A 17987-nucleotide genomic window follows, 5' to 3' on the forward strand; every position below is an offset into this window, starting at 1 on the left:
GGGAAAGAGAAACACAGGGGAAAAGTAAGATGTGATGGGACAGAAGAAAAAAAAATACAGTGACATGGTTAGTAGTCCTTTACCAACCTGCTGAATGTAATGCCTGTACTCTTTCCAGATACTCAGTTATTTTTTCTTGAATATGTTCTAGGCTTGATCCTGCCATCTCAGCATAAATTAAAGCTTGTGCAGCTTCCTAAAAATAAAAAAAAGAATTCAAAGGAATCTAACAGATCAATTACAATCTGAATTTTCTTTACCACTTTCTAACTATTGGTTTCTATGAATGACAAAACAAGAATGTCTTTGATACCAGTAATTATTTTCATAAAGTAAATGAGTTATATATTCCTTTACTACTTTTTTTCAGTTCTCAATGCTCCCTTTCTCCTAATGTTGAAAATTTATGAAGTCAAATAGAAGGGGTTGATTATAAGTATTTTCTTAGAATAACTGTGATTTATGTGTTCTCTGTTTTCCTTTTTCTTTTTGCAATAGGTCAGACTTGAAATTATGTACTGTGAAAAGGTGAATTGAGTCTCGAAAGCATTAGAACAGATAGTACCTGATACAATTAAATTAAATATCAATAAAAGATTATAAGAAATTATAAAGGTTAAATATCTCACAGTGGAAAGAAAATCTTTTTCTCCACAAAATATTGTCAAAGGGGGACACATTTTAAGGCAGATTTCAGTTGTATGAAATAAACTTATTTTAATTAAGAAAACCTGGATTTGTCTTCCAGTTATCCATGACTTCCTCAGCTAGTTAGGCTGTGCTGGTGAGGAAAAGCCTCCATTCTCGCCATCACCATTCCAGGAGGGTGACCAACGCTACCACACACGAGAACCACAGAGAGACTTTCCCAAGTACCACCACCTTCCCTGCAGTAATCTAAGCGTGTGCACTTCAAGGAACCTCACGCCTTGTTATCTGGATCCAAAGAAGCCATCTACTGAGCATCACTTTTTGAATCCAGTTATTGGAGCAGGACTTGTTTCCCTGAACCTACAAAATCAGTAAGAAGAGTACAGTTTTGATCCAAATGGAAATTGGGGGTAGAAAACATATGTTTTCCTCAGATTCTGCAATTCAGATATTTCAGGGGAGGAAAATATAATTGTACGTGTAAATATTAAAACTAATTTTTTAAATTGCTGGTATCAACTTTATTTTGCTCATTTTGCTTACACTTGAAAGTGATTAACAATTAAGGAATCCCTAATAGAAGAGCATGAAGGCAGAAAACACTAAATATCTGATACAGTTTCCATAAATAGCTCCTAGAAACACAACCACTTTTCTGATTCTCTCAAGGAAAAGAAATTCTTCATAACAACATATGCATGTAATCCTATAGCAAAACAAGAGGCACTGTACAGTATTTCGCTTTAAAAAAGCTATTTTATATGGCACTATTTTTACCTATGAACATTTGTCAGTTATTTCACAAAACTAATAAAACACAGTTTTACTTTTAAAGAAATACCACCGTCACGAAATTGTCAAAAAAAAAAAGAGTCCAAAAAGAATGATTCTGAAACACACCCAAAGTCTCTAAATATAGATTATAAAATGAAGGCAACCAAATATTAATCTGAGAAAAGCAAACCACACATTATTGACAGCATATAGGTTTATGGAAAAAAATTACGACTACTGTATTATCAAATTCTTTCTAAAAGAAAAGATGACAATGTCAAGAGGATACAGCTATCTGCACGGGGAGCCGGACGGGTGTGTTTGCAAATGCTCAGGATTGGGGAGCAGGCGGTGGACTGTGAGCTCCTACTCTGATTTAATATTTCTGGCCCCAGTAATTTACCCAAAAGAAATACCAAAGAAACGTGTAAAGCATTAGCTATAAGGGTATTATGATGCTGAAGATCCATAATGAACATAAAATGGCCAGAAGAGTTTGTAAATAAACTATGGCACACCTACATAATGGAATACTATACATCTATCATTAACAAGTTTATACTACTAAACTTTAAAAAAATTCAAAAATTTTTAAAAGTTCAAATACAAAGAACAGATTTTAAAAAGTATAAACAATCTGATCCAAGTTTGTTTTTTTAAAAAGGTGTGTACACACACATGCGTAGAAAACCAAAGATACGTAGATGTCAAATACCAGGATACGCGATGTTTTATTTTTGATTGACTTTCTGCGTTCTTCCGTGAGCACTGTTTCCGTGTACATCAGTGACGGTGAGAAGCTGCGAGCTGACAGTCCAGCTCCGCCGCCGCCCTCAGGAGCAGTCAGCTGGGGACTCGCCGGCCAGGACCGACCCCAAAGCGGCGACCAAGCCCGCCGCGGGCCGGACCCTGACCCCTCAGCCCGGCCACCACCCCGAGAGGGACAGCGGGACGGGGGACCGCCACGCCGAGCGCGCCCGTCCCCTCGGCACCTGGACCCGCCCCCGGCCCACCTTGTAGTAAAACACGGCCTCCGAGTAGCGGCCCTCGTGGTCGCGCTGCACCGCCAGCCGCGCGAACTGCACCGCGTCCCGCTCCAGCGCCGCCGAGTCCATGGCTGCCAAGCGCCGAGGACACCCGCCGACCGCCGCGCGCCCGAGTGCCGGGCGAGGACCCCGGCCGCACGGAAGGCGCCGTGGAGCTCACTTCCGGCCGCTGAGAGAGCACCGCGACCGGCCCCTTTGCAAAACTCCGACTCCTAGCCCGCGGGGAGCCTAGCCCCGCGGCCGCCGCATTCCCCGTCCCGCCCACCGGGCGCACTGCGCAGGCGCAGCCGGCCGGGCGCAAGTGTTTTGGTAGCTTGGGCTGCCGGGCTCTCCTGAGGGTGCTGGAAGGCGCGGGCGGTGGGCAGGGCCCGGCCTGTGCTGTGCCGTGTGCACGTGACTGCCGGGGCGCCCGGGATTGGGCAAGCAAGAGAGGTGCCACGTCTGAGCGGCTGCCGGCTTCGCAGTCCGCCTGTCCTGGTAGTGACTGTGGAGCCTGTTGCCGGCCAGGCTGGGAGGAGGGGCGCATGCGCCTGCCGGAACATTTTTTCCCCTCTTGGGTGTAAAGAGAAGGTGAGCAGTGCTTCCCAACATCATCTGAGATGACTTTTTTTTTAATTAGGGAAGTGAAGTAAGGATATACGATTCTTATGTGATACTTTTTAATAATATTTATATCCACAAGCTGAGTCTTAATTAACCCTGTATACATGCCCCAGTGTATGGTATTGGTTGAGTTGCCAACAAAAAGGTGATGCATTTTCCCGTGTAGTTCTCCTTAGGTTAACTTGATGCTGTTGTAATTAAATACTCAATTAGGTGATTATTTGATTAATGTCTCTCTCCCCTAAAACTCGGAATTCAGAAATAATAAAAATAAACTAGTGAGAGGCTCTGCAATACGGATAAAACTCAAAATTCACGCTAAGTCAAAGAAGCAAGACACAAGAATACAGACTGAGCGACTTTACAAGGAACAATAGCAAAGAGGAATCTAATCAATAACGTAAGAAGTTGTTAGGGAGCCATCGACTAAAACTGCCTGCCTTGGCGGGGCACCGTAACACCTTTGCTTCAGTCTCCCACCTCAGGATGTGTTCAAAAGAACACAAAACCAGTGAAGGGCCCACAACCAACCCCAGGGAAAATCCAGGAAGGGCCAAGAAACGGAGGAGACACCAGTCCATAAGATGTCTTGCCAGTCTCCCCAGAAATCCTCGCCCTGGAAACCATCTTGAATGAAGGATACACCAGGAAGGGCCCTGAGTTGGACCAAATGAAGGCAAAAGCAAGATGATTGGCCAGAGACAACTGCAACCCAGAAACCTAACTGCACCACCATAAAGCCTGAGACTGTGAGCCATGAGGCAGAGCAGTTCTCCTGGATTCCCTTACCCTGCTGCTGTCCGCCTGAGGGACCCTTTCCGATAGAGTCTTTCGCTTTGTCAGTGCTGTGTCTCCTCAGACAATTCATTTCCAAGTGTTGGACAAGAGCCCACTGTCTTGCCCTCAAAGAGATCCCATCCAGTGACAAAATCACATCAATGGTTGGGAAGGGATAAGGGAACCTTTGGAAGTGATAGAAATGTTTTGTATCTTGTTGGTGGGTGATGTCAAAATGTACATCCATTTGTTAAAACCTACCACACTGTACATTTTAAATGTGTGCTACTACCCTATTTACAATAGCCAAGACGTGGAAACAACCTAAATGTCCATCGATAGATGAATGGTTAAAGAAGAGGTGGTACATACATACAACGGAATAATACTCAGCCATAAAAAAGAATGAAATAATGCCATTTGCAGCAACATGGATGGATCTAGAGATTATCATATTAAGTGAAGTCAGAAAGAGAAAGACGTATACCATATGATATCACTTACATGTGGAATCTAAAACACAACACAAATGAAGATATCTACGAAACAGAAACAGACTCACAGACATAGAGAACAAACTTGTGGTTGCCAAGGGTGAGGGTGGTGGGGGAGGGAAGGACTGGGAGTTTGGGATTAGTAGATGCAAACTATTATATATAGGATGGGTAAGCAACAAGGTCCTACTGTATATAGAAACCATATGGAAAAGAATATGAAAAAGAATATATGTATATATAACTGAATCACTTTGCTGTACAGCAGAAAAAGATAAATGCTTGCTTCTAATTTTTCTTAATTACACCTCAATAAAATTGTTTTAGTCAGCTGGCCTGCATTTAAGTGGGACTCATTTCTTAATTAATTTAACTGTTTCTTCACATTTTGTGAAGTTAATAGTAATAACTATCTCATTGGACTGTTGTAAAGAGCATAGGTGGAGAATTTGACTCTGCCTGGCACAAAGATGGTTCCCATCATTAGCTACAACAGTTTTATAACCGAAGCAGGGATGGTTTCTGTCTTCACTGGTTTTAACCCAGAATTAAGCCCAAGCTTTGGCCCAGAGCAGGTATTGTATAAATATTTCAAAATGTTGAGTGAGTGAACTCCCCAACTAAATATACTCAATGTGCCCTCCCCCATCTTTATTCTGAAGAATGAAATAGAAATTCCTTAACATAGAGTAGAAGGTCCTTCAGAACAGGAGCTCAGGGTGTGTTCCCAAGGTGTCTGCAGTCACTGTCTGGCAGGAACTGATCCCCAAGTTACAGCAGATGAATGCAGTTTTACTCACTCATAAGAGGACTTCTGTGTCTAATGTTCCCCTCTCATCTCAGCTTATAGAATTCCTAGCCCACCTTGAAGGGGGCTTTTCTAACTCTCCCAGGCAGTTGTGACCCCTCCTGGTACCTACTCATTTATTCCCTTATTCCTTGTTCACTTATTCATTGAACACTGGATGCCTGCTTGGTGCCAGGCACAGAGTGACACATTGAAGATACAAAGACATATGAGAGAGAGTGAGATAAAGCTGGGTAAAAGCAAGTCGAAGCTTCAAAGTATCTGCAGTCTTTAACAACATTGAGACTTCCAATCCATGAACATGGTAAACCTCTCCACGTATTCAGGCCTTCTCTCATTGCTCTCGGCAATGTTCTGTAGGGCACAGGTCTTATACAACCATCTTTTGACAGATTTATCTCCAAGCATTTCATATTTCTGATGTTATTTTAAATGGCGTTATCTAGTTTCAATTTCCAATTGTTTTTGCTAGTATATAGGAATAGACTTGATATTTATATATTGACATTATATTCTGCAATCACGGATTATCCAGAAAACCCTGGAGTGAGGTGGTGGAGCCTCATGACAGCTGCCTCTGGGGAATGTATGCCAATATGTCCAGTAGCACTGCCACCTGCTCTGCCAGGTCTGTGATTCTTACCAGGGCAGAATTTGCCCAACGTTAAGCACTCAGAGGTGCTTGGTCAAAATGCCTTCATCCTGAAGTATGGGGGCCCCCACCCTCCAGAGAGCTGGGAGAAACCTAGAGAGAGGGGTGAGTTCAAGAAGACTGGCCACACCTCTGTTTAGGAAGCCCACGCTGTTGTTGTTGAATCTGTGGCTCCCTTCTTACACACTCCTTCACAGGAGGAAGCAGCAAAGCATCCTTGTGAAATCCAGCCTTGCAGAGGCTAATGGAAATAGCACCATCTGAGCCACCATAAGTAGAAAACAGAGTTGTAGTAGTAGTAATAGTAATAGTAGCAATAGCGTAATAATAATAGTAGTAGTGGTAGTATTACTCTTTTGTAAAGCTGCTAACCCAGTAATGGTAATTTATTACTTCAGTCAACAAATAGTAATTCTGTTGGCCAGACAGTGGGGATCAAAACAAAATGACCAAAACAGCTCACCCTGTAGTAAGACATGCATAAGCCAACAGTTCAAACAGCCTTTAATAATTGCTGAGAGAGGGTAAGTCAGGGGCTGGGAGGGCCAGAGGAGCAGCAACCAAATCAGCCCAGTGGATGCTCACACCGCGTCCCAGAGGAAGGGATGCTTGAATTTGTCAACCGAAAAATTAATGCAGCAAGCTGTGAGTAAGAAGAGTTTATCTGGGATCTTGTTTAGTGTAGCCACCTTCATGAATGTCTTAGCTGGATCCTCTAGATAACTTGCTACAGCTTCTACATCAGCACTTGCTGCTTCACTTTGCACTTTCATGTTATGGAGATGGCTTCTTGCCTTAAACCTTACGAACAAACCTCTGCTAAGCTTCCACCTTTTCTTCTGCAGCTACCTCACATCTCTCAGCCTTCATAGAAATGAAGAGAGTTGGGGCCTTGCTCTGGATTAGGCTTTGTCTTAAGGGAATGTTGTGGCTGGTCTGATCTTCTATCCAGACCACTCAGACTCTCTCCATATCAGCCATAAGGCTCTTTCACCTTCTCATCATTGGTGTGGTCACTGGAGCAGCACTTTTAAATTCCTGCAAGAACTCCTTTGCTTTCACCAATTTGGCTATAATTTGGCGCAGGAGGCTTAGTTTTCAGCCCATCTGGGCTTTTGACGTGCCTTCCTCACTAAGCTTAATCATGTCTAGCTTTGGATTTAAAATGAAGATGTGTGACTCTTCCTTTTACCTGAACACTTAGAGGCCATTGCAGGGCTATTAATTGGCCGAATTTCAGTATTGTGTCTCAGGGAATAAGGAGGCCCTGGGAGAGGGATAGAGACCAGTCAGAACACACACAACGTTTATGGATTAAGCTCGCCATCTGATATGGCACAGTGTGTGACACCCCAAAACAATAACAATGGTAACATCAAAGATCACTGGTCACAGGGCTTCCCTGGTGGCTCAGTGGTTGAGAGTCTGCCTGCCAATGCATGGGACATGGGTTCGAGCCCTGGTCTGGGAAGATCCCACATGCCGCAGAGCAGCTAGGTCCGTGAGCCACAATTACTGAGCCTGCGCGTCTGGAGCCTGTGCTCCGCAACAAGAGAGGCCGCGATAGTGAGGGTCCCACGCACTGCGATGAAGAGTGGCCCCTGCTCGCCGCAACTAGACAAAGCCCTCGCACAGAGACAAAGACCCAACACAGCTATAAATAAATAAATAAATAAATATAAAAGATCACTGATCACAGATCACAGTAACAAATATAATAATGAAAAATTTGCAATATTGTGAGAATTACCAAAATGTGACACAGAGACACCAAGTGAGCAAATGCTGCTCGACTCAAGGTTGCCACAAACCTTCAATTAGTAAAAAACACACTATCTTTAATGAGGTCTGCCTATAATGGAGAAATGAAATAATATTCTTTCCCACAAATGGCACCCTGTGACCTCCCACATGGGAAGAGCAAAACCGTCATTGGATCCTGGTTTCTTGTTGCTCACGAGTATGATCAGGGACCAGTTTTTCAAATCATTAACAGACTGGGGACACTGGAACTAGAAACAGACAATAGAGTATTCTGAGGGAAGATTGTACAAAATGAGTTTTATTTTCCAACAGATATGATTATTTTGGCCCATTTGGAATATTAGGTTTGACTATATGAAATTGCCATTTTTGTAGGTCAAAAACAGTTGAATATCTGCTGCAATCTTCAATTTCCTATGGTTCAACCTGATATACATATGTATCTCCTAATTATTTTTATATCCCAAAATGTATATATATCCTATTTACTTCTATATATTCCAATTATATATCTTAAATTATATATATCTTAAATTATATATATATTTCAATTATATACATGTATCTTAATTTTATACATGTCTTAACTATATATAAATGATATATTAATTGATCATATATTTAATTTACATATTATATTTAGTAGGTTATATTATATATAGCTTAAGTATATATAATATGTAAATTACATATGTTCAATTAATCAAATATATACCTAAAATTAGAATATATATATAAATATATACACACACACTATTAGAAGATATACAAAATTAGAATGTGTATATATATATCATATATACACATGTATACAGATACCCTAATTCTGTCTCTCTATTCTAATTTTTAAATATATCCTAACTATATATACATATCTTCATTTTATTTATACACACTGTAAATTTATTAATATATATTTAATATCCAAATTTCATAATCCTAATTTTACATATCTCCTAATTTTTTATAATCCTAATATTATATGCATCCTAATTACATACACACACACTCATATGGTCCTGAATTTGAAGTCTGGCTAGCAATAAAAATTGAAAAAGTGCTTGTTTGAACACAGGATTACATTGCCATCTCACCAAACAAACAAGCATATCAAGAACTGAAAAGCAAACAAAAACCAAACAAAAAGGGTTTGTAGGACAGTTCATCCTGTTTTCTCCAAAGCATTACCAGCCACAATAAATCTGTGAATAAATCTGTGAATTTCTGAGAGCACACTGTCACCATGTGTTTCCATGTGACACTGCAGCTGTATGGCATAGTGGCAGGTTACCACACAGATGTTTATGGTCACTGATTTATTCTTTCAATGAACCGTTATTTAAAACACCTACCATGATCCCTAAAGAGCACAGTGATTCCCAGTCCCAAGCTTCCCTGGGGCTCTATAGGGTTTATAGCTCCATCCCTGAGGCAAGAAATGGGGACAATGGAAGCAGGCTGGTGGTGGACAGCTGAGTTGAAGAGAGATGCCCTGCTAACTGGGGCAGCCACTGCTCAGCTCTAGAAAGTTCAAGGGAATGTGGGCCCAGAATTTTTTTTTTTAATCAAGAGAAGCCAGAAATTCAAATTTTAGCGTGAAAATCTCTGATTTTTAAATGAACACAAATTCCAGTGTTTTTCTAAACGCTATACGCCAACAGTGCAGATCTGCAGGGTACCTTGGACCCACATCTTGCCATTTTGATCCTCTGGCTTGTACTTTATTTCTCTTCATAATTTTAGAGGGATCTCAGGGAGGATGCGGGTGACTGCTGACAGCTGTGGATGCAGAGGTGTGTGGAAACGGGAACAGCCCTCCTCTCACAGGCTTTTGGTCTCCCAGGGGACACAGACCTCAATAAAAAAAATCCAGTAGTGAATGAATAGTTACAGATGGAGGGAGTGCTCCATAGGTAATTAACTCCATCCTGTAAGAACTTATGAAAAAGAAACTGACCTTAACTAGGCGGTCAGCAAAGACGTCCCTCCAGATAGAGGGACCTGCTTGTACAGTGGCCCTGTGACAAGACTGAACAAGACTGGGGAGAAGGCTGGTGTGGCTGGTGCAGAGAGCGTGAGAGGGTCAAGGTGCACAAAGAGGCCAGGGAGGTCGGGGGGCAGGCACTGACCATGCAGGGCCTTGTTGGCCAAGCTAAGCGTTTGGATTTTGTCTTAACCCTCAGTACACCATAAGGACCACTAGACACAATTTTAGTTTCTGAGTTGCTTTCTGGAGGAATTTTAACCATTTGTAGGGACTGATATTCCAATGACTTTTATTCTTCATTAAAGTTGTTCCAAGGAACCAAGAAAAAAATTTCCTATCTACTATCTATCTACCTATCTATCTATCTATTCATCCATCTATCTAAAATCTATCATTCTATTTAGCAGTTATCGTACGGGTCTATTGGATCGTTTTATAGATCGCAGCTACCTTTTAGTATCTAAGCAACCTTTGGGGATCTTTTTCTGTGTGTTATAATATTTTGCTATTTTATCATTCTATAAATTACTTCTTTATTAATAATTCCAATCTATGCTTAAGAAATACTAAGATAACAGGAAAACAGAAGAAGGATGGAATTCATAAATCAATGAAGTAATAACGAAATAAATCCTCACTATTACATCACCCTTCAGTTTTCTCATTGCATTGCCAAAGTACTGCATCATCTCTCAAAAAGGTATAAAAGAAGTCTGGAGAAACCATCTTTGTAGGGCAGTTTTAGTTTTTTTTTTAATTAAACTTTTACTTTGAGATAATTTTAAATTAATATGCTGTTGTAAGAAATAACACAGAAAAATCCCATGTACCCTTTACCCATTTTCTCCCAATGGTAACATCTTGCAAATCTATTGTACAATACCTGAACAGGAAATTGGCATTGTAACAATACAGCAGTCTTAACGCTTTCAGTTTTCATGGAACAAAGTTGAGAAGTCAGAATTTTACATTTCCACCAGAATAGCAAAGATAAGAAAATTGACAGAGAAAGTTGCGTCACAATTTTTGTTATGATTTTCGAGTTTGCAAACCTGAGCACACTGCTTAACATCTCTAAGCCTCAATTTCCTCATCTAAATGGGGACAAATGAGCTGACATAGATGGGGGATGTTAATACCTACCTCGCTAAGCTTCTGGAAGATTGAAGGAGATAAAGCCTTTAGCACAGCGCCTGGCGAATATGAGATAGTTGACCAAGCTCTGTCCTGCTCCACTTGACTGTACTCATTATTCTTCTGGCTGTTTCAGGAAATGATCTGTCAGTTCAGGGACAGATCGTTTGGTCCTGGAACAGTCTTGCCTCTGAGCTGCTTGGAATCCCACTTCCTGGAGACTGATCACTGTGGGGAAACAGAAGCAACAACAGTATTATCTGAAGAGCTCCATCGTTAACAGGCAATGTGAGAGTTTATCAGGTCCTTTTCCTATAGTCTATGAGTGCAGGTCTACCATCCTTTATCACATCCTTGGAGCCAGATGTGTTTCAGAATTTGGAATTTACAGGACACAACCCCCTGAGAGTCCTGATAAGGAATTGGAAGCCCAGGTGTTACTGAATCAGGTCTGGCTGCTCACCACTCAAAAATCAGTACTCAAGAGAGTGACAGATGTTGGTAGAGAGGAAAAATGCTTTTAATCAGAATGCCAGCAATCTGGGCAGACAGTGGACTCAGTGTCCCCAAAAACCACCTCTGAAGAGTTTTTTCGAACATGCAAGTTTTAAAGGGAAAAAGGGAAGTAATATTGAGGCAGGAGATAGATGGGGCCCAGGCTGAGCAGCTGGAATCTGTCTCCTGTGGACAGATACTTCAAGATAAAGATAATGACAGGATCAAGGAGGATCTGAGTCCTGCTTTGATACAAGATAAAGAGAGCACATATTTCTCATTCTTGAGGTCAAGGAGACGTCCCACCCTACACATGCACAGAAAGGTTCCTCACGGGTCAGAGAAGGGAGGGGGCGCCAGGCCATAATACATTCTGTCAACTTCCGAGAGACCCTCACGCTGGAATCCATCTTGGCTACAAGATGTGTGTGCACACAGGGGAGGACCCTGAACCAGACCAAATATGGACTCAAAGCCAGACAAAGCAAGATGATTGACCAGAGGAAACTCCGAAGAACTGCTCCGATATAAGTGATTTAATCCACCCCAAAAGCGCGTGGCTCTTTTTCTGAGCCCACCTGTGTGTCTATCCACACATACATTTTTTCTCCTAATAAACACTTTACTTGTTTCGCTGCTTTCCATCTTTTTGCTGAATTCCTTCTTCAAAGCAGACAAAGAGCCAGGGCCCTACTCCTAGCTACTAGTCCCTGGTAGTCTAGTGGCTAGGATTTGGCACTTTCATGGTCACAGCCCGGGTTCAATCCCTGGTTGTGGAACTGAGATCCTGCTTCAAGCCACTGACGGCCACCCGAGATCAATCTCAGTTAACCATTGAGATAAGGGGTCAGAGTCACTGCCATCCCCTGCTGCGTGCAATCTTGTCAACTCGGGATCTTCCTCTGGGTGTTATCTTGTTCATGCAGTTTGGTCACACGGTTTGTTTGTGAGATGACTGAAGGGGAAGCTGGGGAAGAGGTCTGGTCATCTGTTAATTACTTATTCTTCATTTCTACTTCTTTGATCTGTGGAAAAACCCAACAAGTTAGCAAGGTATTGTGTGATGAAAAGATTTGAAAGGTGTGCTTGGGCTATAGATGAGTAGAGCATGGGGGTGCCTTGTTTAAAAGTTAGTGACAATATAGCTTTGCTAAAGTGACAAGAAAAGGGGCTTCCTGCTGAGGATCGTTTCCTGCAAAGAGCTGCTTACAATTTTACCTCTCTGAGACTCAAATTCCGTGATTGTAAAATAGTACCTATCCCCCAAATTAGCTGAGAAGATTAAATAACATAAAATATGCAAAGAGATGTGCCAGTTACTGCCCCCGCATCTGGGCTTCTGAAGCCTCACCAATCTTGAGCTCCTTCTTCCACACTGAAACATCTGCTTATCCATAACAAACTCTCAAGAAATGCCAGGAACTTTTAAATCACCTACTGTGCATGCCTATATGGCCAGCACTTCAAGTGGTGAATTTACAGGTGAATGGATTTTCCTAGCATTTCTTTCTCATCCCTTTAATTCTTGATTGGATATTTCAGCTTTACAGGGAAAGTTAATGGAACAACTAATTGCCATATACATAAAAGTTGGTAAATATAATTTCTGATGTACTATAACTGCTGAAAAAATATTTTAGGCACATTCTGCTTTTCCCCTGACTAAAGCATTGAGTAAATTCAGTGTGGAGTGTCAATTGCCCTGGGAGTGTATGCTAATTAAAAATGGAGAGAAGTGGAGAGGGGCAAGTGGTGTGAAACACTCAAACACTTGGTTGTGGTAAAATATTGCAAGTCTGACTATTTGTACTGTAAACCCTTAGGGCAGGAATGATGTCTTTTTGAATCTGTACAGCTCCAAGGATACTGCTGTTACTCTATAAACATGACATAAAATAGTAATATTCAGAGTTTGCTATGTACATTTTTCAAACCTCTTGAGTCTGATACATCCAGTTGGGATTTCTCCTAGCAGCTGCTTAGAAACTAATTTCTAAGATGACAGAAAGTTCTCTCTTTCTTTCCAGAGCTTGTTGTTTTAGTCATCCTCCAAGAATAAAGAAATCACTCATCATCCAGAGAGCTTTTCTGAATTGATCAGAGAAGCTGTTAGTCCCCCCAACTGCACTTTTTCTGACCATGTATCTCTCTTGTTTGCTCTTACATAAATCCACCCAAATTAAAGATTTACGCTTATCCCTCATTTCTCATAAAATAAAAACTACTAAAAGTAAATTATTATATAGTGCAATTAAGCTAATGAAATATCCAATTACTAGATAATATATATCCTTAACCAAACTATCCAGGTTCTAATCCCAGCTCTTTCATTTATTACTTGTATGACTGGGCAAGTCTTTTAATTCTCTGCACCTCATTTCTTTATGCATAAAATTGGGATGATAATGTTACCTACTATACAGAGTGGTTAGAAAAAGTAAATGAATTAATATATGTAAAATATTTAGAATAGTGTTTGGCACACAGTAGAACTATACAAGTACTGGCTATTTTTATATAAGCCACAAAGAGCTAGCTAATGTTCAGTGCAAAGCAAGAGACATCTAATGACCATCTGTAACAGAAATAGTTTAGTTAACTACATCAGTCACAGAAAAGCCATCGACACAATCCTTCCATTTGACCTCCTCATCTTCCAAGACCAAGAGTAGTTGAAACAAATACTACCTAAAATAAACCCAACGATAGGTGTCAGCTCAACATAGAAACTGTCCATTAAGAAACCTGTCTTACTCTGGTCTTTGCTTTTGTTTTTTGCTTAATTTTTATTGGAGTATAGTTGATTTACGATATTGTGTTACTTTCTGCTGTACAGCCAATAGAATCAGTTATACATATACATATATCCACTCTTTTTTAGATTATTTTTCTATATAGATCATGACAGAGTACTGAGCAGAGTTCCCTGTGCTACACAGCAGGTCCTTATTAGTCATCTATTTTATATATAGTAGTGTGTGTATGTCAACCCCAATCTCCCAATTTATCCCTCCTCCCCTCTCCCCCCTGGTAACCATAAGATTGTTTTCTACATCTGTAGCTCTAGGAATGGATAGAGAAGATGTGGTAAATATATACAATGGAATATTACTCAGCCATTAAAAAAATGAAATAATGCTATTTTCAGTAACATGGATGGACCTAGAGATTGTCATACTGAGTGAAGTAAGTCAGACAAAGAAGAACAAATATCGTATGATATCGCTTATATGTGAAATCTAAAAATAAATGGTACAAATGAACTTATTTACTCTGTTTTGAAGGAGTTGAACATGAGCAGTTAAGTTTGTTGGGAAAAAGAAGAGAAAAAGAATATCTGTGGTACTAGTATGTGAGGCCAGTCTCTTTCGGTGAAGCACAGTGAGGAGCTCAGAGCATCCAACAAAAGGGACATAATGGGAGCACTGCCTCCTCCCACCATACTCTCATCCTTAATCTTCAGCCACGTCTGGCTACTCACTATTCCCTAACACACCTGGTGTTTTGTGCCTGTGGCCCTCATAAGTCATGCTCCATCCACATCAAATATTTCTACTTCTCCTTACTACCTTTTCCTCACAGTATACTCTATTCAACTTGACTCAATAAACTTCTCTCTGAAACACTCCCAGATCCCCAAGCAAATTTGACAGCTCTCCACTTTACATTCCACACAAAATAAACACTTAACTTTCTTTCTTACACTTCACTTGCTTGTCTCTTATTTCTGTTAAATGCTGAGATTCTTGAAGGCAAAGGATTGTCCCTAATGTTTCTGTATATCACTAACCGCTAGGAAAATGAAACATGCATAATAGAACAGCAATAACTGCTTAATAATTTAATTAACTCAAATATTGATTAGGAGGGGGAACTTGGACAAAATAGGGAAATTAGCAGCAGTCTTATAAGCAGAGAACACAGATCACTTCTTAACAATTTCCTGAAGGTTAGCCCTGCCAAGAAATCTCCCCAAATTCTCAAATCACTTTGTGAATAAAAAAGATAAGGAAACTCTTATAAAGTCAAACTCTTAGAATTCTAATATGTTGAAATTTATCCTGGTTCTAACTTAGGAATCCCTTTCAGAAAATCGGTGACATCAGTTAAACACTGTTTTGATTCTCTCATTAGTGTCTTGATGAAGAAAACATATCACCTGGAAGTGAAGCCCTGCACACAGAAGATCTTACAAGATCAGAGGTTCTAGTTGCTGTGTGTTGACAGTGGGAAGGGGAAAAAAAGGAATCAAGAAAACATTAATTTCCCCCAAATTACTAATCTAGGAGTATTGAGGCAAAATATGAGGAGTAATTCCTTTTACTCCACTCTGCACTGATATGTCATTGCCCAAAGTGACTTCTTTGCTCCAAAAGAATAGAACATTCAATTAGTTCAATTAGTTCCTTTAATTGTGCCAGGAAATCAGACTTAAGTACTATGCTCATATGAAAAAATATATATATTACAAGAGTTAGTCAAAAGCACTCTATAAAATCCATCCTGGAAGCCCTTTCTGAGATTCAGATCTGCATAGAGCTTATTTCAGTAAGTGCATCTCAACAGTGACACCTATAGATGCAGGAGGAAATGTGTTTGTTTGTCATCTCACTGGTAGGGAAGTCAGCTAAGTTAGCTTTCAATTCCAAAGAAAATAGTCCTTTGTACTTTCATTATATAAGGCACTTACTTATCATTCATTTGCCCTTATTTAATCTGGCTGAGTTCTTTTTTTTTTTTCCTGAAGCTGAAGTTTAAAGTATCCCAGAAAGTCATATGCACACAGTGCATTTACATTTGGGTCAAACTCATTTTCATAAATAAAACAAATAGCAGAAAATGAATCACTGTTTGTCCATTTTAACACGGGAAGAATGGAATATCTGACCAAAGTTAATCTGCCTTAAGATAAACACAAAAAAGAAAATTGAGGATGAAGCAAATTAATCAACTGTGAGGTGCTAGTGAAAACAGAAGGTACCTGACATGCATCCTGGCCAAAGTCAAATTCTTTAATAAGGATTAAGCAAGGTGAAGATTACTATCTAAACTGCTTACACTTTGTCATTCAAACCACAAGGATTTATTCAATTGAATTACAGAATAGAAAATTGATTAATTTTGTGTTAGCCCTCTTCTCAGTTGCTCCAAAAACAAAATCTGGGGACCTTAAATTCTCTGAATAAATTTGATTATGTTTATCCTTCCTGTTCAGAGCGCCTTTGTGACTTAGAGTCAATGACATTCACCTCCCACATCATACAAGTACTACGTTCAACCTCACAGTACAAATAGGATCAGAGTTCTGCACATAAATAGTGCCTACAAAATAGCACAACTAGTTGAAAATGGAAAGTTCAAACAGCATTTTCCATGAAATGACACAGAGCCATGGTTTGTTTTTTTTTCCATTAAGCTGACTGAAATAAGCTTTTTTTAAAAAAAACAAATACAAAAACCCAGTCTTCATTCAAACCAATCAAATCAAAGTTAAAAAGAAAACTACTACTACCAAGTGCTACCCCCAAGTGAAAAGAAAGAAAGAAATTCATTTTCTAGGACTAACCACCTAAGTTCATGCATGAGCATACAAAAACATTAAAGTCTAAAAAGGCTTGAATAAATACACCGAAAACTAATCTCTGTAGTTTCTGGCAGGCAAAGAAGCATTAACAACAATATAACAATAATAGCATGGTGTAATGGAGAGAGAAACTAACTAGAAATCTGAAGATGTGAGTTTTGGTTCATCTCCATCTGTGGTAGATGACCTGGGGAAGATAAATACCTTTGAAAAAACATCTAAATTTCCATTTCCTTACCTGTAAAATAGAGTACATAGCTGACCCCATTTAACTCTACAGGAATCAGCCGCTTTTTGATGTCATCATCATCACCAATATTTTCATCATACCCACCACCACCACCATTAGAGAAAGCATGGTGTGAGTCTATTTCCACAGTTTCATTAACTGTTACTTAATTGAACACAAATGGCAAAGATGTAAGGCCTATTTTCATCTTTTAAAAACAGTCTTTGAAAAAGTTAACAATGCTAAACATTTTTAGTAACTTGAGCTAGAATTCTTATGAGTAGACACACTGAATTGTCCAATTGACCTCTGTACCAAATTTATATAAATAAATTTATTTATTTATTTTTCTGATTACCAAAGTGGCAGGACATTTTTGTTGTTAGCAAATTTGGAAACTTTTGAGAGATATGAAGAATAAAATCAATCTCCACCCCAACTGATAATACTGCCCCCCACAAAAGTGCTGTTAGCAAATTGGTGTTTTTACTGAGAGTTCATTTTATTTTTGTGCAGCTTGAGATGTAATTTTTGTAAGAATTATCTGTATTTTTAAAGAGCTAGTTTTTTGATTGGCCCATTCCATCTTGTTGTTTTTATTTTATATTTCATTAAATTGTGCTCCTACTGCTATAAAAAGTAAGTGGCCCCAAGTGTTTCAGTAAAACTTTTAACAATGCAGATTATATTCATTTCAAGAAAAAAAAAAAAAGGCAAAGGATTCCAAATGACTGGATCTGATTCCATTTTTCATCTTAGTAACAAGAAAAAAAATGCTACATAGTATTAATAAAGAGGTATGCTGAGAAGTGAGATAAGGGCCCAGTAAGATCTAATACAATTTCTATCAGTGCTGTTTTCATGATGGCTCTCAAAACAAATGTCAGTACGGTCACCAAATGTTGAAAACTGTCCCTATTTACTTTTATTTCCCTCCCATCAGCAGAGAAAGTCATATAAAGTTTGAGCACTGAGGCACCCCCCCCCCC

The 17987-nt window shown here is 39.7% G+C and overlaps 1 protein-coding gene across 1 annotated transcript in view; it reads right to left on the bottom strand.

Moving 5' to 3' along the window:
- CAPN7 (calpain 7) overlaps nucleotides 1–2543 on the bottom strand; it is a 37522-nt gene extending 34979 nt beyond the window's left edge. The window contains exons 1-2 of the mRNA XM_007470641.1: nucleotides 2439–2543; nucleotides 88–196 (exon numbers count right to left, since the gene is read on the bottom strand). Of these exons, the coding sequence (XP_007470703.1) occupies nucleotides 88–196; nucleotides 2439–2540 (211 nt within the window). The 5' untranslated portion in view covers nucleotides 2541–2543. The remainder of the gene's footprint in view (nucleotides 1–87; nucleotides 197–2438) is intronic.
- Between the last annotated feature and the right edge of the window lie 15444 nt (nucleotides 2544–17987).

The sequence above is a fragment of the Lipotes vexillifer genome, unplaced genomic scaffold (genome assembly GCF_000442215.2).
Source record: "Lipotes vexillifer unplaced genomic scaffold, Lipotes_vexillifer_v1.1 scaffold418, whole genome shotgun sequence".
NCBI classification, from domain to species: domain Eukaryota; kingdom Metazoa; phylum Chordata; class Mammalia; order Artiodactyla; family Lipotidae; genus Lipotes; species Lipotes vexillifer.